General features: G+C 41.6%; 2 protein-coding genes across 2 annotated transcripts; one reads left to right on the top strand and one right to left on the bottom strand.

Annotated features, from left to right (window-relative positions):
• The first annotated feature begins 257 nt into the window (after positions 1–257).
• Positions 258–3207, top strand: LOC117543297 (von Willebrand factor D and EGF domains). Its single transcript, XM_034211474.1, has 5 exons — positions 258–687; positions 1100–1195; positions 1520–1624; positions 2371–2466; positions 2886–3207. Exons 1-5 carry the CDS (start codon positions 474–476, stop codon positions 2996–2998), a joined length of 624 nt encoding a protein of 207 aa, XP_034067365.1. The 5' UTR covers positions 258–473; the 3' UTR covers positions 2999–3207.
• Positions 3208–3247: 40 nt separating this feature from the next.
• LOC117543167 (von Willebrand factor D and EGF domains) lies at positions 3248–24204 on the bottom strand. Its single transcript, XM_034211267.1, is given in 32 exon segments — positions 3248–3886; positions 4426–4523; positions 4720–4815; positions 5020–5115; positions 5216–5311; positions 5924–6019; positions 6316–6411; positions 7138–7233; positions 7327–7422; positions 7822–7917; positions 8243–8493; positions 8495–8591; positions 9177–9389; positions 9562–9699; positions 9982–10201; positions 11217–11467; positions 12124–12238; positions 12556–12660; positions 13089–13253; positions 13943–14079; positions 14516–15363; positions 15999–16195; positions 16412–16685; positions 16877–16950; positions 17069–17283; positions 17385–17532; positions 17780–17869; positions 18303–18532; positions 19636–19710; positions 20346–20577; positions 21939–22129; positions 24003–24204. Coding segments are annotated over 32 exon segments (5229 nt in total). The 5' UTR covers positions 24085–24204; the 3' UTR covers positions 3248–3871.
• Positions 24205–24568: the final 364 nt, after the last annotated feature.

The raw sequence follows: 24568 nt of genomic DNA, 5'->3' as shown, positions 1-24568 counted from the left end.
CTGTCTGTTAACGTTGTTAAGAGTGGTGGGGGCGGGGAGGGAGCGGATCGACAGCTTGAGCAGCTGTCAACTCAACATAGTAAATAACCAACCAAAAACGATCGCCGGTTCATCTTGTATTTGGCGTGAGAATAGTTTGGGCAGCGTGAGAGCGTGAGATTGAGAGTGAAAGCGTGTGTCACACGCCAGATGCATGAGAGTTGGCAACCCATGTCCAGCGTCTAAATTAGCAAAAACTAATGTTTGTGTGACGCGCCCACTTTCCAAACTCACCACGCATCCAACCCCACCACATCATCCGGCCCCTCCTCACCGCTCTCTCACCGCCCCCCTGCACGACTGCTCGCCCCGGTAACCTGTAGTGTCCGTGTGTGCACAGCGGGGGCGTCGTGGGGAGGTCTCTCGGTACTTTCTCCTCCATCTCCTCAACCCCTTTCTGTTTCTTTCTCTCTCCCAGAAACAAAACACTAAACATGGGTCTTGTGGGTCTCTGTTCAGCGGTTCTTCTGCTCTCCCTGGTCGCTCTCTGCTCCGCCGCGGGTTCGGACGCCCCCAGAGGAGTCGCGGTCGGGTTCGTTTTTGACCCAAAAGCGAAATGCGAACCGCCGTGCAAACACGGAGGCGTCTGCATCCGCAACAACACATGCTTCTGCTCCAAGGGCTATGAAGGAGAGACCTGCCAGTATGGTGATGTTACAAACTTTTATTTTTGTTTTTTACCTGCATATGTTCTCTTATTAGAAAAGTGTCAGTAGAATATACAATAGCCTACATGTTTTATATAGCTAGCTATATGTTCCTCCTCTAGTAGAAGAAATACGTTTTTTCAAGTGTCATGCTCTTAAATGTACACACATAATGCATTTTATAAGACTGTAATGTAACTAAAATGCAGATTATTTTAGGTTTCTGTCAGGAGACTGAATGTAGCCCTATATTGAGTTTAAGAATCTTGATTTCCATATCACCAAAAGAGAGCATATTCATCATATTCAGCATATTCATACCTCTTCATCATAATGACTTATTCTACTTTAACTTTTACAATATTTAAGATTCACACTTTGAGTGTTAATGTCAACATTTTGTGTCAATGCAGCCAATTGTTATCCCAAATGTAAGAATGGAGGAACGTGTCTTCGTCCTGGAAAATGTAGATGTCCTCCAGCATATGGAGGACGATACTGTCACAAAGGTAAGGGTTTGTTTGCAGTTATTTGTAATTTAAATATCTTGTGGGTTCAACAATTGTTTGGAAGTTGTTAAGTTCTTGTCTATTTTTAATTTCATTGTCGAGATTAGTCTTAATGCATTTGTTCTGCATCAATCCTGTAGTAACTGGTACTGTAAGGATGAGAAGATACATCTGTTGACTTGCAAAACAAATACCAGGACAGGGGGAATTTAGGAATGTGACTAAGTTAAATATTTCTAAAATAAGTGTTGACAAAATACTTAAGGACAGGACAGTTGAAACTATCATCCAGTTTATCACAGTGATCTGTGTCTCTTTCCACAGTGACGTGTGAAGACGGCTGCTGGAATGGAGGGGAATGCAATGCTGTTAACGGAGTGGCCAAGTGTATCTGCCCCTCGAGCTGGACCGGCTCAAAATGCCAAGATGGTCTGTACATTTTATGATCGTATCTAATTACCCTGTTGACACCAAAGGTCAAAGTCACCAAATGGAGCTGGTCTCTCAGCAGGAGCTATTCATCCTCAGCAGCACACTAAAACATTTTACATACTTATGGTATTGGTTCCAAGTTTCTGTCAGAATGGAAACCAGCTATTCATAACTCAGTTGTTATGAATGACATTTATGATGTGTGAATAATGGATGAAACATTTGCATTGGCAGTAAAGTGTAGATGAAGTTGCACATAGCAGAAATGTCCAACAATCGTATTGGTTGAGATTAACTTAATAAAGCTAAGAAGCAAATTGGTTCCTTTTCCTATTTACCTCATTTTGTTTTTGCTATAAAGATAAAATAGTCTTCACATGTTGGGATATATGACTATTCCCTGTCTTGCTAAGAATTCAATGAGATGTGCGTTACTTGTTAACTTAACATAAAACATGGACATGGGGGTAACGGCTAAGCTGGCTAAGAAATATACCAACACGCACTTTGTCAAACGGCAACATATTGTTTTTATGCTTCAGTTTTTGTTTGGATTCCACAAAGGAGATGTGTTAAATCATATATCTTTAGAGGTTTGGGTAGACTGGTTTTGTTTCCTTCAGGCAGAGCCAGGCTAAACCAAATGATGTATTCCTCTAGAAATGTTTCTGAATCCAGATAATGTGAGCTCAGATTGTTTTGTTTTTCGGCATGTCTTTCTATGTATTTTCTTTCCCGTGCAGCTATCTGTCCACAAGGCTGTAGGAACGGGGGAATGTGTGTGGCTCCAGGAATCTGCAGCTGTCCGGAGGGATGGCTGGGTGGTGCCTGCCACACTGGTGAGTTCAACCTGCTCCCAAAGACCAAACACTTCCACATGCATGAATGCATTTACAAGCCTGATTTATTTTTGCTTCCTTTCCCATCCATTCAAAGTTTTGTTCTTTTTAGATTTGGTTGTGCTTTCCCAGGATCCCTGTTAACTGTCTTCAACTTTCTCTGAAGATAAATGTTAGCTATCAGTCTGCCAAACAGCTGATAACTGTATAAGTCAAATGTGTAAATCTGCTAAGGTAACATTCCTAGCTAAGGGGTTTGCCAGATGTGACACAAACCCAGACCTGGAAATGGTTCGCATCTCAGTTTCTGGATTTGTAGTGTTGGGATTTACAAGCTCTAGTTATAAACTACGATACTTGTTTCTTAGGTTTTACAAATGATTAAACACGTTGTTTTGTTTCTTTTGTCCCTGCTAAAGCTGTGTGCACTAAGTCCTGCCTGAATGGAGGAAAGTGTATTTCTCCAGACAAATGCCGCTGCCGCCGTCCTTTCTCTGGCCCTCTCTGTGAGGAGAGGAATAAGTCCCACTAGTGCCGAGTCAAAGGTCACGGAAGCCCAAAAAGAGGCTTTATGCAAATGTTGACGATTCAATGATTTAGCTGAAACATGTCGTTTTTACATTTTTTCTACTATATTTTGTTGTTTTTAAGAAACCTTGAACTTTTTAAGTGTTCTCACTTGACTGTATAAACATGATATGTACTGTACTGTAGCTTGTGCCAATAAATGAATCAAAGAGATGTGCATGAATCAAGATCATTTTACCAAAACAAAAGCACATAACTTGAACATTCTTTATTTTGTCACATAACTTGTACCACAGTGTCATTTTGTCTGATATTTTTTTCATACAAAAACAAAACCCTATATATATCCCCAAAACATGGTAATTACTCAACCCCCACAAACAATATATTAATGAAAGCAAAACTGAAAAAATCATTTCAACTCACCATATCTTCAGTCTTAAACAAGTACCTGATGTGAACCTCTACATGAGCCATAATCAATAAAGCGGCATAGCATTTAAACAGTGAGAAACAAACAGTGCCGTTTGGCAAAGTTTTAATTCCGCTAAATAGTGAAACATCCAAAGCTAAAAACCTATTGGTGATAACCTACACTTTATGAATGAATTATCACGGTAACAGATTCATTTGTCATCTACTCATTTGACATAATACTGGGCAGTAACATTCACATATGTGGAAAGTCTCTGCTGATGCCTTTACCAGATGTGTGCTACTGTGAGCCTTGAGGTAGTGATATACAGAGCAGACAAGTGCAATCCATCATGTCCCCCTGTTAGCCTTCACATTTGCACAGTCACAACAATTTATGATGCCCTCCTCTTGCTTTGCGCATTGTGTAGCTCCTATCTTCCCATTTCTCCTTTCTCCTCCATCATGCTTGTGATGCCTGTATAGGTGCAAACAGAAATAAATACACAATCATTAGATTTTCCATGCTATGTTTAAAGATACATCGAAGGTGGCCTTTTCATTTATTTGAAGCCTAAGTCCAAGTTGGTGCCTTTTGTTTTTCTTGGTGTGCTGTAATAGGAAACCATAGAGCAGAGCATCAGTTTATTCTGAAAGATAACCGTTGTAAAAACGTAATAAGTGTTTTAATTTGTTTGTATACTTCAGTTTACAATGAATAACTGGTGAATATATATATGTTTTCTTTCCCAGCAAAAACATAGTGGTATATTTCAGACTGCATTTTCAACCTGTCACAGAACACATCTATGATGCAGTCTCTCAACCATCAGATGACTGTCTTGAGATGTTGTATCATTGCTGGACATTTATCTTTCAGAAAAACAGTTGCTTAGCTCCGTGACACAACCTGGGGCTAACAAATCCCAGTGGGAATATAACCCTGGAGTTCGTATTGCTTCTCCCACTGGGCTACACAGAGACCTGTACTGTATACATTGCGGCTCCTTTTCTGACCTTTGTAGCACAGGTCAAGCCCTTGTAGCCTCTCCGACAGTAGCAGTAGTCAGGAAGGACACACCTGCCTCCGTTCAGGCACCGCTGCTTACAAACCGCTGAGGAGAGGATCAATATTACAGGAGTTAGCATGTGTGACTAAATCATTTGAAAAAATAATCAAAAGAATAAAGTGATAAAATACATTTGTCCGTTTATCCTGACAACAAAAAGCAAATTAGTAAAAAATAAAGTTATGGCAGGGGGCAAGTGTACGGTGTTGAATATCCTTTGTTTTATCATGAATGAACTCACGTGTCTGACACTGGAGACCTTCCCAGCCAGAGGGACAGTGGCAGGTGTTTGGTCCCAAACACTCGCCACCATTTTTACACTTTTGCAGACAGACAGCTACAGTGAGAAAAACAGAGTGAGGCTGAACTCAGTCTACAGCAGCTTCGTCATGTGGGCAGAAGATCTGACACAACTTGAACGCTTTAACAATGACATGGATTAAAGGAACTGTAACAAATGCAGATTAAATACATCATTTCAAGATTTTAAATATACTTTTGCTATATTTGGGGTGTATAAATAAAACATGGAGTCACTCACGTATGTTGCACCTCATCCCTGTCCACCCTGATGCACAGGAGCATGTGTTGGGTCCTACACACTTGCCTTTGTTCATGCACATTGGCTCACATACACCTGCAATACCATTTTTATACATTAGGGTGAGATATTGAGAGTGGTCTGCCAGTGACGAGTTTCACTTTAAATAAGACTTAAAACATGCCAGTTTACTCACTCCTTTGACACCTTTTTCCTGTGTAGCCTTCAGGGCATGAGCATACATTGTTCCTCATACACTGACCTCCATTCTTACAAGGTTGACTGCACACAGCTGAAAAACACAATATTAAACTGAACAAATTATCCATCCTCTTCTACTGTACAAGAAGAAAGCCCCTGACCCTGTACTGTGAGGTAGTAAGGGCTGGCATGATTCAGCCAATTATAAATGTATTATTGGTGAAAGTAAACTCAGCATTGCAACCGAGTCTCAGATCTTTTAAAAGTATGCTGTTAACTTTGCTGATACTTCTGCAAGTTTCTTTATTGATTAAATGTATTATCACAAACTCTAAATTCAAACCCAGAAAGAGGAAGTTCTTCATGGTTTTGCAGATTGGTTACCAACATTGTATATGTTGAGAGAAACGTGAAGCTCTTAAATTGATTAATTGACAGGTTCTGATTGGATGCAGCTGCAGGGAAACTGCATTATATCACAGGTAGACTGATAGAGTTTACATAAAAAGCCGGTATCAGCTAACTAATACATCTCTTTAACGCTGACTGTTACTGTAGTGTATTGTCTTTTCACGCAAGCTACCACCTCAAAGAATCTGACCTAGTGCAATTAATAGATACAGGATTTTTGCACACTCCTTATCTGGGGTTGAACAGCAGAGCAGTCAGATGTGTCAGTGTGATAAATAAACATCAGTTTTACCTATTTGACACTGGGAGCCATAGAAGCCGCCGGGACAGGCACAGATGTTGGGCCTAATGCATGTTCCTCCATTCAGACAGACGGGGTTACATACAGCTGAGGAAGACACAAGGACACATTTAGATTATACAGATTTGTAGTTTAGAGTTTTTCTTAAAATCTTTAAGTATACTGTAAGGCAGACAAAAAAAGCCTGTATGTTTTCCTGTGTTACATCAGATGTATTGTTTTATTAAATGCAAGTAGTTTGTCTTATGATTAAATGGTGTGCCACCCAGCAAGGGAGTCTATACATATCAAGGCTGTGTTAATTGTGAGGGAAACTTTGCAATAGAAACCTCATGTAGATGCATTGTGAATATATACACTTGGTGACAGGTGTAACCTTGTACCTGAGTAACATGTGGGTCCGTACCAGCCTGGTTGGCATTCGCAGACATCAGGAGAAATGCACTCTCCTCCATTTTCACAATGCCTATTACAAACCACTGAAACAGATAAATCATTATTGACAATTCTAAATGTGCCGACCACTCAAAGGTAATGACCGGAAATGAAATCACATTATTAACGCCTGCTGCTAATGTACAGGTGATCATGAGTGGTATTGATAATCTCATCTGAATCTCCATAAGAAAGTACATTTTGATATTCCCGTTAATGTTGAAATATTCCCTCAATGATCAATGACTTTGAAGTCAACATGACTGACTCTAAACTCAAAGTCATTGTTTCATTGCAATTCATTTGATTTACAGCAAACTAGAATTACTGCCTAGTAGTTTTATGCCTATCCATGTCATAAATACCGCCACCTCATCATTTTATGCTCCTGGAAATGTGTGTGAAATTGTCCAAATTATCAGATGAATGGAGGTACGGCCATAAAGTGTTGTGTGTGTTCTCAGTGACCTTAACCATTTAACACCAACATCTTTTTCAGTTCCTCCTTGGGCCAAGTGGATATTTATGACAAATGTGAAGACATTGCCTCACTTGTCCTAAGATATGGCAATAATGAAAATGGGACAAACTGAATCAGGTAAGTGGACAGATTGAAAACATAATGCCTCCGTCCAGGCGCTGAGGGATACAAAAATTCAATTGACTACTTACAGACAGCGCGGTAAATCTCAGAGACTACAACTTTAATACAAACTGTTTGCACATCACAAAATGTTTCACCCAATCAAAGTATTATGATAACAACTCACTGATTTCACATCTGGGTCCCACATATCCATAGGGGCAGGTACACAGGTTTCTGGCCAGACAGGTGCCTCCATGTAGACAAGGCGGCTCGCAGCTTGCTACACACACCGACACGAAACAACACAAGGACTCACATCAGTATTCTGTGCGTGTCAGCATGTTAGACAGGTGTGAATATGAGCTCAGGTTACCTTCCTCACAGGTGGGCCCGCTGTAGCCCGCAGGACATTCACACACATTAGGATTCACACACCTCCCCTGGTTTTTGCAGTCAGGTCGACACACGGCTGAGTGGCAACAAAATTAGACACGGATAAATGAGCCAAGTCCTCAGAGGTGATTTAACAGTAATGTGCCATGACAGCATGCAGAGTGCTCCAAGGTTTAACTATCATAACACTGTAAGTTGCCGAGGTGCCAACAAGAGTGATACTGGAAGTGGAACAATCAGATCGCTTTACTTTGTCCTCAGGGCCTTATCCACTACTAGTGACACATTTAGCAACACAGTGAAAAGGCAAGAAAGATATTGCAATTAATTCCCAATGCTACAGTAATCACATTCACGGCTCTTCCTCTACAAACATTAAAATATATGCAAATAAAGCGTGATAATGCCGCCGGTATATCGCCATTTATTGATACTGATACATTTGTTTCCAGCACAATAATAAACATAATCTTACCAATATGGCAGTTGTATCCAGTGTAGCCTTCCATGCAGGTGCAGGTGTTGGGCAGAGTGCACGCCATGTTCTTCCCACACTGGTACCTGCAAACAGCTGAAATCAAATGACACGGATACTTGTAGAAATGCACATATGATGGGAAAACATGCCACTCTAATGCACTAAGAAGTTAGACTGAAACAACTAATCGCCTCTTTAGATAATGTGTCCTGTAAAAGAAATCCCAAACAATGGTGGCAAGAATAAATGTGGGCACTTTTAAATGTTGGTCAAACAAAAAAAAGCAGATTGAGGGCTTATGTAATTCTTCTTCGATAATTTAAACCCACAACCTTTTCTCAATAGTGGCAACATGCAAGTATGTTTATACATCATAGTCACAAACACAAAATGAAATGTTCACGTTGCCAGTCGGTACCTTTACATATGATTCCATCTCCGGTGTAGCCGTACGGGCAGCGGCCGCACTTGAAGGATCCGGTGAGGGTGGGCTCACAGGGAACACCGGGGGAGCAGGGAGAGTCAGCACAGGTCACATGGAGAGATGGGGACTCCACTGTCAGCACAGTGGTGAGGTTGGTCTTTCTGTCATCAAAATAACCTCTCCTGACACTAGACATGGTGGCCTCTGGTCTCCGGCTGTCAGGGGGTCTTCTGGGCGAGGTGGGGAGACGATGAAGAGGAGGAGGTGGGAGTTGATTCCTTGCTGGAATTTGATTTGACGACTTGAAAATGACCATCTCCTCCCCTGGTGATTGTCCCCTGCCCTGTAAAATACTGGGAGTTAGAGGATATGACTTAAAAATCTAACAAAGATTTAGCCTTGGTTTGTCAACATTAGAACATTGGATCGTGCCATTTTGTGAAATCAGAAGGGTGTTCAACAGATCCAATTCATCCAAACTACCCCATTTTAAGGAAAGCAATGTCGTCCCTTTCTGTTAATAGTATTCATAATAAAGCTTTTGTTTGACTTTTTTCAATTTTGTTACTTATCCTTAAAAATTATAAATTATTTGAGCAACTAAAATAACCAATTTTCTCAACCTTTAGTTGCTCTTCCAGTTTTATGCGTACCATTAGCCTTCACTCCTACACATAGAAATAAGTGTCATGTAAAAATATAAATAATGGTTTTCATATACGGAAACTATTCTATATGATAAATTGATACATATAGATATACATACATATGATAAACTACAAATGTGTTTCAAACTTGCTTGTGGATTTTCCAGAAATATTTTTAATAAAGCCTTCTGTTCAATTCCAAACCCCAGAGCATACAAGGTCATTACCATTTTTATTTTACAAGCCGCAGTTTCAAGTTTTAAAAAAAAATAATGACTTACCTGTAGCTTTGCACGTGCGTCCATTTCCATGGAGACCTGCAGGACACGGTCCACAGATAAAGCCCGCTGAGACGTGGGTGCTCTGGAAACACTGAACCCCGGGGTGACATGGCCTTCTGGAGCAGGGCGACGGGCTCGAGGATTTGGGCCTCGATGAAACCTTCAGTACTCTGGCTGGTGTCATCAATGCTTTGACAGGAGAGTCTTGGTTTCCTTGGAAACAAAAAGGATGAAAACAGCCTTCAAGCCGACAAAAAAATGTGCATGAATCAAAAGAAAGAATAAGACAGGTGTAGAACTTTTGCGTTTTCTTGCTCTTAAATGCATGAAAACAAACCATGATTTTATTTTACTAAATAACCTCCATTTAAGCTAGAAAACGTACGTGTGCAGATGTTCCCGTCACCACTGTAGCCTTGTGGACAGACTCCACAGAAGAAGGAGCCCAGCGTGTTGTTACAGCCCACTCCAGGGAAACAAGGCTGTGAGACGCACTCATCTATATCTTCTCTACATGTATGGCCTGAAAGCAGAGAAAAACACCAGTCCTTATGTAGTTGAAACATTATAACATTACTTAAAAAGAAGAGAAGAAATTGGGATAGATTTCCTTAAATGAAGGGCTAATAAGTTACCTTGTTACTACACTGACCCTGAACATGATAAAAGTACAGAAGCTTAACTTTTGGCTCTCAGTATCCGTATCAGTATCTAACTGGCTCCATGCTGTCCAAACCAATTTTCTTAGTTAACCATCAATGTTACTGTATACGTGACGTTAAAAGCTCTGCAGTGTAATCCCTACCTGTCATTCCAGCAGGGCAGATACAGGAGAAGGAGTTGGAGCCGTCAATGCAGCGGCCAAGTCGACAAGGGTTGGGTTTACAGTCGTCAACGTCCACCTCACACCTTTCACCTTTAAATCCATCAAGACACACACACAGGTATTCCCCGCTGCCTGCAGGAAGGTTGGTGTTGGTCACACAGGAAGCTCCATTTAGACATTCACAGGAGTGCACAAACACCTGAAGGAAAGAGGACAAATAAACATGTCTGTAATCTAAGAACAACAACCCCTCATGAGGAAATCGTAACACATGCAAGAAAAAAACACTTGTTGTCTAGTGACTGAAATCAAATATACTAAAGACGGGAAATATGCAAACAAATCGATGAACACATACAGAGATGAACAAAAAAGATCCCTTTGGTGAAAATGTGGGTAAATATAAAAATGAAAAAGCTATTCTAAGTAAACCATATACTATCTCTTCTCTACAACAGAGAAGATCACATTTTCTCAAGAGTTAATATTGTTTCTCATGCTTTTCTGCCCAACCTTAAATTGCATTTGGAGCTGTGAGCAGCTCATTCATTGCCTGTATGCATTGCATTGTGGGACAACAATATCCATTAACATGAAACAAATAAAACATCAAAAAGATTTTAAAATGTTTTTCACATCTTACTTGTTCTTGTTACTTAAGCACAAAGCGTGCTTAAATTGAGTTATTAAGTTGTAAAAACAAAGAAGGGCCATGAGCAGAGAAATACATTTCATCAGCTCCCTCTAGTGGAGGAAGCTACAAGTAATTGTCTATTGAGAGCCAAATGCTCTGGACTACAAGGGTTACTTTTTTGGACTCCCAAGAATTCACATACCTGTGTAAAAGGACTTACTCTCAACCCTTGCTTATAGACTGTAATAAAGCTGCTTAGAAGAAGTTACATTTGACTGTACTAAAGGATAATCTATTCATTTAATGGACCAAAGGTGTTTTTTTAAGTCCTTATTAAAATAAAAATAAATGTACATTTGCAAAAGACACATTACAAAATAACAAAATAATAAAAACAAATGAAAAAACAGCATCCACATCTTTCATTTTATATTCATCCCCATAACAGAAGATAAAACATAATTCAAACAGAGAATTTAATTTAAATCATGACTCATAAATCCAGTCCAAATGTACGCTACTTGAACTTATCAAGTAAGATATGTTTATGTCACACAATGAAAATAAACACAAACATTACCTGTATGGAGGCTCTGGTCTCAGCGTCGCAGTCGTCCGTCACTGTAAACTGGAGAGTGTGTGTGTCTGTAGTTTCAGTCCTCCACCTCACCAGCCCATCAGGAGACAGAGATGACCCTTCAGGGCCCGATTCCAGGGTGAAGCGCACCACTGAGCCCTCAGGGTCCCGAGCTTGTAGCTGATAGATGAAATCCCCCCCCAGGAAGGATCGGAGATGAAACGGCAACGACTGGAGCACTGGAGGCTCGTTCTCTGATGGGAAACACAATTCATGTGCTGGGTGACAAACAGCTTGAAAATGTGGGATTCAGTGAAGTCCATACCTTCAGACAAAGCTTGAAAAAATATATCGGCCAGGGAAATATTAGCAGCTGCGATTTATTTTATCTTTTGATTCTGTGTATGCATTTGTGGACAGATGTTGTCAATGCAATAGCGGAGCAATACTGCAGTGATACAGTCACTACACTTTACAGGTGTGTAGCAAGGGGGTAACATTGGAATCATCCTTATCAATAATCCCCACTGTGTCGTTCTATCGTTGTGATACAGATTAGTGATTTAACTTCTACATATTCTGTCATTTCTTCTGAACGGAGTGAGCACTGTTTGGCCTACTTGAGGTTAAAGTAGCAAAGTTGGTCTGAAAGTGTAACAATGAGCTAAAGCTGTCCTCATATCAGCGCCCCGGGGACTAAAGCAACTTCAATGGCTCCAATCTGCACAGAGCTGCTGACAGATGATCACAACAGCCCTGAGCAAATACAAGCTAAAAACTCAGTGATGGCTATCCAACCTCAACTCTACTGAGGAAGTGACACATCACAAACTTTTTCATCTTAAAATGTACATTATATTCTAGACTTCTTGAGCTGTGAGAGGGACCAGATGAGAAACGATATACATACTCTCTGCTATGGACCATGTGTGTTTGGACGAGTCCGGGCGACATGTGAGGCAAGGGCTGCTGGGATTGGAGTCTCCCTCACTGTAACACAGGCCGTCAATGTTGCACATTTTCTCCTGGAGGCAGGGACAATAAATAACAATTGTGTTCAATGTTTATTATTCTTTGAAACATGAAAATATGTCACTCAACTAAGACCTACTACAGTGAGCTACATAGGTATATGTATATGCATAACATGACAGCAGAATAATAAGGCATTTCTGTAAGATATTTGCTAACCATGCTACAAGTATTTTGTTAAAATTTAGAAGAAAACATAGATCTGTAAAAATAAACCGCAGGGCAAATATAGATTTGAATGGCTTGTTGGCAGAGGCTCAGATTGGCTCTATGTATTAAATTAATATCACTTTTTGGAAGGCTGTCTTACCCTCAGGGTGCAGAGGACTTCAGTGTCGAGGCTGCAGATCTGGCAGGCTCCGTCATACAGAGTCAGAATCTTGGCGTTACTGTAGCTGTAGCCATCATTGGAAACCTGCCATCAGCAGAAGCGTGATTACTGTGGATCACTGGGAAAAGGCATTAAACAAATAAACTGAACTGTAGAGAGATTAACTGTTTTTGCTCACAGTTAGTAATGTTTTACTGTTCATATAATTCAATACAGTTCTTTAAAGTCTGTGAAAAATGTCTCTTTGATTTAAATTTGATTCTAGGGAGATCATTCTTAGTGATAAATGTTACCAAAAATGTTTACATGTTCTTACTGCTGTAAAATTATTCCCATATTGAGTAAATAATCAATTAATCTAAGTATTTTCCTCCTAAATCATGTCAGAGCTGGAGAAGACCTCCAGCAAACCTTCTCATCTGTATGACTTAAGTTTGATGCTAATTCGGAGATTTTGAAAAGCGCTCGAGGCTGTGCTGTGCATTACAGAAATGGTTGGAGACGTGACTAACTTTGATCTGCAAGCGGGCCAGGGGTCTGTGTGATGCTGTTTCCAGGTCCAGGCCTGCAGGACCCCAGCTGTCCTCCAGGGGGAGCTTGCACTCCAGAGCTGTCGTATCCAGAAAGACGGCTGGGACTAACTGGGGCTCGTCCAGAACCCACTCCCAATCTTCAAACTTCACAGGAGACACCAGAGGGAGAGAGTGATAAGAGATGCAAAAGTAATGAGATGACAGCTTTATTTGATCAGAATAGGGAATTGATAAAAGGGCATGTAGGCTGAAATGGTTTATACTTGATGCAAGGGGTTAGCAGCCTGTGAAGATACCTACGTCAACAATTTGGATTTATTGTATTGTATAGTGAAGAATTTCCACGCAGTACCATCCCCACTACATCACTAGATGTATATAACAGCCTCAGTCCGTGCCATGCTTTGATTATATCCCTATGTTAACTGCCAGATATTTTGAGCTGTGTAAGCAGGTGAACTGGACTTATATCCAAATAGCTTGAATTTTTACATTTAAGGGATATTCTTTTAAGTATTAAATGCATGAAGAAAAGACAAAATAAAGTTGCATAAATGTGCCAAACAAAGTAGTCTGATAAAAACACCTCCCCACTCTCTGGATTGGACTCCTTATTTGTAAAAAAAAATAAAACATTGTAAGCATTAATCAGAATCAATAACACATGCAATGTGAATTTCTCTCAATTGTTCTTCCATGTGTCAAAAAAAGAAAATAATGTATAACTTGAAGCTTTAAAAATATGTTCAGACAAGAGGATGATTGCATAGCAAAGACAATGTGTAAACAAGGATGGAAAGAATAATGGAAAAAGAAGCTGAAAAGCTGTGTACCTTTTCTTTAACAAACTCACACTTGAGCTCGTAGGAGTCTTTGAAGCCTTGACCGTAGACCTGGATGGTGGAGCAGTCTCCCTGTCGCACGTCACAGAGACCCTCCTTCTCCAGCTCAGTGATCTCTGGGATCTGGTCTTCACAATATCAACAACAAAAAGTACATAAAACTGTTAGACCTGAGAATGTATTGAACATCACAAACCATTATGTCTTGCATTGTAAAGCGTCTTTGAGCACCTGAAAAAGCGCTTGGAAATGAAATGTATTATTATTATTATTACAGTTGTTCTGTAGAAAAAAATAGATGTCTTCAATAACTGATACATGTATTACAGTTAGGCTATATGACATAGCGATGCCTTAAAATGTTCTTTTGGTGAGGGTGTAGCTCAATTTAAAGTAGTTTTCTTTTATTTATTTAAATTGAGGTGAGCTGTAACTATGTTTTTTATATAGATATTTTAAGCGGTCCAATCCAGTAGAAACAAAATGTATCTAACTTAAATCCCTCTTGTAACTGTACCTCTTTAGAACCAGTGTGTCTGTGTCAGTGTATGAGTAGTATTTTACCAGACAGCACACTGCAGTCATATGATCCAAATCCTGGGAAGCAGACACAACCCCACTCTGAGCACTGGCCGTTCCCGTTGCACAGATTGGGACATTTGAGGACAGCCAGAACATCCTGGAACTCTTCTTCTCTCCTCCTCTCCTCTATCAGCCTCCTCTCACACTCATTTTCCAACAGTGGTAAAGTAGCATTCAGCCATGACTGGTCATCTTTCAGCTGTAGGTCAGTAACACACATGGCCTCCACGCGGCTTATTATTGCCTCTTCTAACAGGCGGCCGCATCCCAACGCTATGCTGGAGCCGGCCACCACCTGCTGACACTGAGTCCTGGCCTGCTGCTCCATCAGGCCAGAAGGTGTGGGCCACGTTAGAGTAGAGTCTGTTTGAGCTGCTGCTTCGTGGTCCTCTGGGAAAAAGTAGGAGAAGCCCTCCAGATCAGACTGGCTGAGACTTTGGTGTGAAGAGTTAGAAATGTCACGGTGGGTCGAAGCTCCATCTCTGGAGGCTCGCAGGGAGAAACTTCTCTCACGTGGCTGAGAGTTACTGCCTCTGTCCTGGGGGGTTTGACTGGATTGACCTGGAGGTAGCGGCTGTCTGTCGCTTCCTCCGCCTTTGAGTAGTTCCACCGAGCTGATGTACTCGGCTGTGACGTCCAGAGTGGGGATGACACTTTGAAGGTTCACGTTGCCGTGATGAGAGCAGAGGGAGTCGGTGGAGGTGACTGATCGAGATCGGGCTCTGGAAGATGTGAGGCGGGGCCCCGACTGGCAGTTACAGTACTTGCGGGGGCTCGGTGTGCCCAGATGGGATGGCACGGTGTCAAACAGGCTGCTGCCAGGGGGAAGCCTGACAGAGGGAAGGAGGAGACGTCAGGAAGGATGAAACAGGGTTTGACAGGAGGCTCTTTGATTGATACAGTAAGAGGCCCTGTGCTACCATGGTTGATATTGTGATGACAAGGGCAGACTCTCTAAGAAATGCACAAGTATTCAATTTATTGCCCAAATTGAAACTTTGTGGCCCCGGGTTTTTGGTTACAGAAACCATCATACTAGGTCTTTTTTTCGAGATGATGTATGCTAGAACAAAGCTTTGTAGAAGATACTAGGCACCAGTATGACTATTTTAAAGGGCATCCTGAAAGGTTAGTTAGCAAAAATATGTGTTTAGCTCAAGAGCTAATACTTCACAATAGTTTCCAGACTTCTGAATCCAAATTCAAGTATGAAGAAACAAGATAGTCATCTTATTAACAACCTTTAACCAAACGCAAAAATTACAAACAATCCCTCAAGAATTTGCAAAATATTTTTCTACCTAAAAATACATTTACATTCATATATGAATTACCTTAAATGACCTCCTATCTCTCCATTCTGTCCTTTAACATGCCAGCGGCATTCTTGGAAGAATTGCTCCTAGCATCAACTATCAAAGCTTTTGTGTAAGCTTACCCATAATTCACTGTTAAAATTACTGACCTCCATTCTGAGATAAAAGCAGGCAGATGCTCCAGTATGGCGCCCCCTGCTGAGTGGAGGTCGTTGGCTGGCTGGCCGTTGTAGGTCCCACACAGACCCTCAGTGTGGCCCCGGTCTGAACTGGGAGCTCTCAGCGTGAGACTCATCCCCCAGTCTGAGACATCTGCACGAACAAACGCTCCTGACGAGAAGGTGATCTGCGAACAGGTAAAGATTCAGGACAATCAAATGAAGACAGAGCGCATGCGATTTCTCCACAACGAAAGATCCAGCTAGATTTTGGATGAGTTTGTCACATTTTTGATGGCTTTTTGTGAATAGATAAACCTCAATAAACAAATAGCTGGTAGTGCTCTGTAGTTTTGCACAGGCTGTTTAACATTCATTATATTCAGTGTCTGACTGGTCCTCACCGTGACTTTGCGGCCCTGGTAGGACTCTGTGATGCGAATGCCGCTCTTGGTCAGGTCTCTGTTCTTCAACGACAGGTGAGGTTTGGTTTCACCCATTTCTCCGTTGCACATGTCAAAAGCGATGACATCGCCGCCGTCCCGCACCACGAATCCACACACACACGAGGTGGCGTGCACCACACTGCCACACTCCCACTGACGAACATGGACCTCAAAGGGCCTCAAAGTGCTCTTATAGAGGACAAAAGTGCCGACTTGGTAGTTCTCATAGGGCCTGTAAAACAAGAAAAATATTCACAAAATGGATGACCCCTAATTTGTATTGACCCTTAGATATTATTGTGGTACAGTGCATTCACTATTGACAATTTAAAACTTCCACATACAATTCAATCTGTTGAATTGTATGTGGAACAGTTTAGAATACAGATTAAATCAATTCCCTTTTTAACCTAACTGATGTACCTGCCATCAAATGTGATAATGTGAGGATCAGTGAAGGAGTAGCAGAACGCTGAAGGGACATCCTTCACAGTTATCTGGAATGACAAATATATTTTGTCTTTTATATGAATAAAAATCCAAACCTCAGGAATGAATAATCACAAGGTTAATAACATGTGTTCAAATTCCACCGGGACAACATAATCTGTTTACCTCAACTGGTTCAGGTGAGTATCCATTCCACAGAGAATTCTGTGTGACGATAGATCTAACAGAGATCTGAGTCGTCCTGTTGCTGTCTTTATGAAAGTCAGTGACGGGGCTGAAGTGGATCAGTGCTCGGCTGCAAACCCCGTCCGTACAGGGGCCCCGGGACAGATGCACCACACAGGACGAGAGAGACAGATCTGCACCCAACAAACCGTCATCTGTAACAAAACAGGGGGAAATATAGTAGTTATTTTCATGATGGTATAACAGAAAATGGAAAAATAAAGTCTATGATTGTTATCTTGCTCTGAGCTCTTACCTTTGCTGCTGGTGCTGAGCTGTAAAGACAGAGTGCACGGCTCTGCAGAGGAGGACGACTCCTCCAGACACGGGACAGGAACTGTGCTCTCCACCAGCAGCTCATACAGCCTCCCGTCCTCAGACACACTGCTCACCTCTGGTCTCAGCTGCACAAAACAGGTATTAAACTGATAAGCCCTCTTAAACAATGTGAATCACAAACACATTACATTCAGAGGGAGAGGATTTAGGCAGATTTTTACAGGAATATCATTAAAACACACAGACATGTATGCAAAAACAAACAAGTGCACAGATGTGTCTCTCCATACTGCAAAGATAATGTCGTGGTCAAACACATACTGTTCATCAAGAGGCACCACACATAGACAACTTGAGAATACTGTGATATACCCTAATCCCGGCAAAGAACTCCAGACTTTCCACTGAAGCACCACGGATGTTAGGCGAGTCCAAGAAGAAACTGGAGCTCGAGCAGTAGATCTAAGAGAGGGAGAGGATTTGATCAAAACAATTATGCCTGCATTTTAAAGGGAGAAAAACAGAGACAGGGATAGGGGTAGAAAGATAGCGAGCGAAATAGAGAGGGAAAGAGAAAGTGGAAGTAACCATGTAGCAAATAAAAGGGAAGACAGTCCTTGATTATTCCTATTTCCTAATTGTTGTAATCCTATGATGAAAAGAGTCAGGACCATTTCAGGAGTAAAGGTTAAGTATTAGCTTTAATTAGCCTTTGTTTATTATTGAATGATGTCTATAAACATTCTGATGTATATGTGTTAGTTTTCCTGAAACTGCACTGTTTATTACTTTTCATGTATTTTGCAAAATAAATGGGCTTGATTTTGTCTTTGGAAACCACTTTTAGTCCACTTTTAAAACCACAAATGAAACACATTGAGCTTCTGCACCAGACCTTGTCCCCCAGACGGAGGTTGAAGCCGTCCAGCTCGATAAAGGCGAAGGTCTGGAGGGTGGTCTCCTGTTTGAGCTCCTCCTTCCTGCCCTCAGGTGAGAGGCGGGACCAGGCCACCACGTATCCCAGGGAGCTGTTGGAGCTGCTGCCAAAGCTGCACTTCAGGAACACCGACTTTCCTGTCACCTCTGAGACAACCACTGGTGCTGATGGAGTGGGAGGCTGCTTTGCTGATGGAGAAAGAACAAAGAGTAGGTGGATGAGTCAGTGGACCATGTGTTTTAGCTTAAATTATACATATGCACAAGTTTCTCTCACAACAGAGGTGGAAAAGGAAGCCAATACAGCCCGAATTAAGAAATCAAGGCCTATATACTGTACTGTACACATTGTATAGTAAATGTACATACTCCTATGTCAAACAAAGATCAAGGCTCCTTATAAAATGGTATGTTCACCCACAGGATGCCTTTCCAACCTTACTACTGGTTTAGCTATACAGTACAGTAGTTAAGGCCAAAAGTATGTGGACACCCTGTCTGTATACAGCCTATTCATGCAAGTTGGAGCTGTTTTACGTGGTTTAAGTTGACTTCTAATTAAGGTTATACCTCGTGGCAACTGAAAGGCTTTTTCCCTGTTGAAACACAACATTGTGCACTAAAACCAGTTAAACAAAGTAATGTTTTTTGCAGAGATCCCTGACCTCAACACCATTCAGAGTCAGATATCTTGAGGAAGGTCTTCACAGAAGTGTGGAGGCTGTTTTAGCAACATGTTAATAGCCATGGTATGAACTATGAGAGAACTTTGTCTACAGTATTTCGTTAATGTGTTTATGTATTTTTGAGTTATACAGTGTTGCAAACCTGTAAGTAGAGGACAATAGCTTAAGCTGAGGAACATGAATTCATAAAAGTGAGCAGTTTTATACAAAACATATTCAGAAAGCGCTGCTGTCTGAATTTAAATCTAGAAAGAGAGCTAGGAAATCATAGAAAACTGGGTTATTATGTATGAAACAAGTTATTGAATCTTATAACATACAGTGACATTTCATTAATCTCTTGAATAAACCTCCCTTCTCCTTTCCACCTCTGCCAGCTTCCTAAAACCTGCCTTGGCGTAATTCACAACCTGTCTGAGGGCTGTCGCCATGGAGACGAGGCCCAGCGGACGCCGGGACACATGCTCAGCTCATTAAGAGGAGTGGTGAGGGGCCACCAGTGCATTCCTGACCACATGGCAACTCCCTGACCTCCTGATTGTTTTGGTGTTTGACCTAACACGAGGAGACAAGCGTAAGCCATAAACACAGTAGCAGGATTCTCACTTTTACATGTTCCATCAACGTTAACCTCGTCAGGGCCACAGCTCGGCGACGCTGCGGGTGAAGTGTCCGACATCTCTGTTAGATAAATAGGAAAGCAATAATACCATCAGCTACATGTATTAATCAACATTAATAACATAACAGATTCCTCTTCTTTGAAGAGCAGAGACTCTAGGATTTTTTTGTCTGAAAAGTCTTGATGTATATCCTTAAAACCAAGTTCAAGCCTCACACTGATTAATCTTGTGCAGTCTTATTCTCAAGAGATGTTGAGGATAATGTTGTTTCCTGCCTATATGGTGGCACTATGGTATCATGTTCGAATGATAGTAACACAACCTCATCATAACATGAATTATTATTATTTTTTTCTAGTGCTAGTTGAGATCTCTGCCCTATTTCTGATATAATGGAACTAGATGAAAGTTGGTTTATGGAGCCCAAAGCACCAAGAAAATACATTTGAAAAATTTGACACCAATGTCTCTTTCCAAGAAATGATGACATTGTTACTCAAGATAATCCACAGACCTTGTTATGAGCAGTTCCATGTATTTTACAAACTTCTCTCTTTATACCAAACTTAACAAACCGTCTGACAGCACAGAAGTGTGTAAGGGTGCAAAAATGAGAGGTTCATTCTTGAAACAGCTTGTAATCGCTCTAAGAGAAAATAATGAGAAAATAATGAACTATTTGTCCGGACATACCCTGAGCGCAGTATGCCATGCATCCCTGCGTTGGCTGTAGCAGGTAAACATAGAAGTCTCCACAGTTGCGCACGGTGACCGGGATGCGGAACATGCAGCAGTCCTTGCCGGTGCCTGGGAAAAGCTGCCAGGCAGCGCAGGCCATCAGCTGCCTCACCTCCAGGGGCCCCGGCAGGGCCTCACCTTCAGCCAGGGACAGCCACACAGGAGCCTGAGTCCCACAGTGGTTCACCTGGATGTTCAGAAAGAGATAGAGAGGAGAACATGGGGCATATTAATTAAAGCTTTTAGTGTTCTTAGAATAATAAGGACAAATTGAAAAGGTGTAGTCTTTGCATGTTGGACCAAAGGTGGTTATAATGTCACACATGTCCACAGCGATCCTCTCTCCCTCGCTTCCCCCACTCCTGAGTCTATCCATCGCCCAGGGTGAGCAGCGATGCCTGGGAAGGCAGAGGGAAGCTGACCCTTTGGATGGATTTTGCAGGCTCATCACAGCTGGACTCCCGCAGGATGAGACACATTCCAGCTCTCCTTGCACTGTCAAAAATGTGCACTCACAAACACACAAACATACATGTGTGTGTCCTCAAATGCATTTGTATTCATGCACGCAAACATGCACAAATACATTTTTGACACAAAGACTGAGGAGAGGACAGAGAGTTTCCACACATGAGATCACAGATTGGGAGTTAGATATTCTGAAGTAATTGATGTTTGAATTAACAAAGCTAAATCAAACATTTGGAATAGATCAGCCCTCGTTCACCACATGCTTCCCTAAAAAAGAGAACACCAAAGTTATTGACTTGATTAAATCAAAATGCGGGGGTCATGAGAATTGTGTGACCTTTACTGAGGTCAAAGTTGGTTAAGAAAAAATTGGATTCCTGGAGTCTGACTTGCAATTGATTTAGTGGGATTTTACACAATGTGTCTGCAAAAGAAAGTCCCACAAATCAGAGCGAACTGAAAAATGTTGCCTATATTGTTTTGTCTTTGCAAGACAGAAAACCCTCTCTTTAAACCCATTTGTAAGGAAATGCTTTGCAGCTGGTCAACATAAAATATACCTTTTGTATGTCACAATCACCACATCTTCGCTGCAGATGATGAGCTAAAGCAGCTGAAGGGTTAGAGAGGTGAAATTGTAGATCAAAGTTTGACAGTTTGGAGTCCCTGACTAAGTATCTTAAGCCCAGGATTGATGAGGTGAAACTACAAACAAAGCAAAATGACTGCCGAAGTTTCAGTCCAGCAAATCCTGCAGATGTAAAGAACAGCTGAATACATGTCAAGAGATTTTTGGAAACTCACTGGTTCAGGGCTTTGAGAGTTAGATGAGAAGATCAATACTACTTTGATATCTGTATGCTAAATATGATACTAAAGCCAACTAAAGGTAAGATTAGCTTAGCATAAAGGCAGAACACAGCTTGTTTGGCTCTGTTCAATTTTCTTAAATCCACCTACCAGCCCAACATGTAGTTAGAGCGTTGCTGTTTAATTTGTATAATATAATCCATGAATGAAAACCAAGGGATGTTTTACAGTGAATTAAACAGGAATCGGTGTATGTAAATCATTTACCTCCACACACTCGGTGGGCATGCTGGCCGGCTTATCAAAGATCTGAAACTGGTACCAGCCCGGAGAGAGGGAGTGGTCGCAGATGAACTCCTGCAGGGCCGACTGCTGCACCCAGCTGGAGCTGAAGGTGGTGCTGCGGTAGGGGTCCTGGAGGATGGAGTGGCCCCCGGACACACACTCTGGAGGAAGCTCTGCAAGTCCAGGTAGAGAGACAGAATACAGTAAGCACTACCAATATATGTACAGCTTTCTACAGGACAGATAGTGACATGTGGAAACCCACTGCCCAGTTCCTCTGTGTTCAAGAAGATACACATCTTGAATTGAAAAGCTTACACACAGAACATAAAATGCACTGACATGAGAAATGTGGAATGCATGATATTATCAGATCAGGTTATGGATACATTCACTGAAAAAGGGGAGAAAAATGTAGCAAATATGAAAAAGACCATCAACTATGTAACATTTATAGTTATAGTTAGTTTTATAGTTATAGGTTCAAACATGTCGTAAAAGCAAATGGCCATTAAGATGAAAGCAGAGAGGAACACAAAGAGCCGAGCTGTAACTAAGAAGTACAGCGAGCTTCTGTGCACCGCAGCAACGTTTTCGGGCCCTGAGAGTTTAAGTGAAAGGTGATAGTCTGTCTGAGTCTGCCAGTGACAGGCAGACAAGGCACTGAGAGAGACCACAGGAGCTGTCAAAGCTGCCGATCGACAGACTTCATTCTCAACACCTTGTTGCTTGAATTTGGAACAACTTATTGGCATTAAGTATATCAATATACATAAACCTGTGAGTCTACTAATGGACGTCATAGACAGGTAAGGTGTTTAGGTATTGAGGTATTACAACTGCTGTCCACTGGTTTTAACTACAACATATAAATCCCCTCATCTTCTCTCTGCTCTTTAAACTATCATGATAACCAGAGCCTTAATAATATAATAACATAACCTTAAACAGCAGCACAAGGGAGCCAGCTGGTCGTTCCCAGCAGGATGTGACTGCTGATGTTTAAGATATGGTTGCACATGAGTTGTAATATAAGGGGGAGAAGGCACTTTGTATTCATCAGGTTGTGGTAAAAATGTGCTGGAAACGTTCTAAAGCTTGTCATAGGAATGTTGCGAAGACTTTAACTTGTCAATTTGAGGTCAAATTCATTTAAATCAGGAGGGAAACTTTTTATTTGAATAATTTAAAGTAATGTGTTTGACACAGAAAAATCAAAATGATAGACATCTTTTTCGAAGCTTTAATGGAGTGAAAGGAATTCCTAAAGGTTGAACTGAGGTCAGCAGGTTAATGTCTGTACACAGATGTCATGTCATGCACACAGTTTAAGCACTTTGGGATAGAACAGCCAATACAATAAAACCTGAACATCTTTGTCGAGGAACATGCCAAGGCAACCTCTGACATAACACAGTAATTGTAGCTTGCCAGAGCGAAGAGACAGAAAAATATCCAAGCTGTGACCCAGAAATATCAGCCAACTTTTAATAAGTTGTGTTGCCTCAGAGATCAAGTTAATGGTGACTTTGACTGAGTCTGCCTCAGTGCTGAGTGACAGGCAGACGAGCCACTGAATGAGACCACAGGAGTTGTGAAGGCTGTCAATGGAGCGACCTCCTTCTCAACACCTGGTCGCCTCAGTCCTGATCAGCTGTACAGGAACTGTGAGAGTTCACATCCTGTCTACCTGTCAGTGAGTGGCGACCCTCTGTTTCCAATGACAGCACAATACCTTACACTGTGGCCATGAGACTTTGAGGTATGTGGCCTTGGATGACATGATGGATGAGAAGGTGTCAGCCTCTATTTGGCAGATGGACACAACAAATCAAAGAGGAAGCTCAGTACTTTAAACTCCTTGTTATACAGTAATTAAATCCGATTTGTAATCCCACTTTTGGTTTGCATTGTTTTAATTACCGAGGGAAACGGCAGATAGTAGTTTAACCAATTGTATGTAACATTTCTGGAAACAGTGATTGCGCAACTCCTTTACCGCGTTTTAAAACTACATCTTTGAATTACTTGGAGGTGGTCGCTTACCTGTTTGTGCGTGCATTGCGTTAGGAAGTAAAAACACAACCCACGTAAGAAGTTTGGAAACGGTTTCAAGTCCCATCGTCATGATGCGACCAGCGCACAATCTTCTAACCAAACAGATCCAAGCTCCGAGCGCAGCCGATGTTATCCGGTCAGAAACAAGCGAAGCAGGAGGAACTCCGGGGGAACTTGAGGTTTGCTGAAGCCACTGTTGGTGGGAGTGATCGGAGAAGCTGTCGGCTGATCACAGACGCCGGGCTGCAGCATCACACTGCGTTAGGAGGGGCATCAGCCGCGTGCCCCAACATCCACACACAGCTGCACACATCTGCCGCTGAGCAGCACGGGTCACAGCACAATGAAGATGCAGCTCTTATTCTCAAAGATCACAATGTTTAATCGGTTTAATTAAAAAAGCTAAAGATGTATAGATCTGTGTGTTGATCTGAGAAAAATGAACATCTCTTTCACCCAGAGCTGGGAGTAGGATGTAACTGAGTAGCCAATATTTACAATACCTATATTTTAGCAAGTTGACATACTTATACTGACTCTCCATTGTATGCTTT

The sequence above is a fragment of the Gymnodraco acuticeps genome, unplaced genomic scaffold (assembly GCF_902827175.1).
Source record: "Gymnodraco acuticeps unplaced genomic scaffold, fGymAcu1.1, whole genome shotgun sequence".
Lineage (NCBI taxonomy): Eukaryota > Metazoa > Chordata > Actinopteri > Perciformes > Bathydraconidae > Gymnodraco > Gymnodraco acuticeps.
Note: the sequence above shows the minus strand (reverse complement) of the source record. Positions and strands in the feature narration are given on the sequence as shown.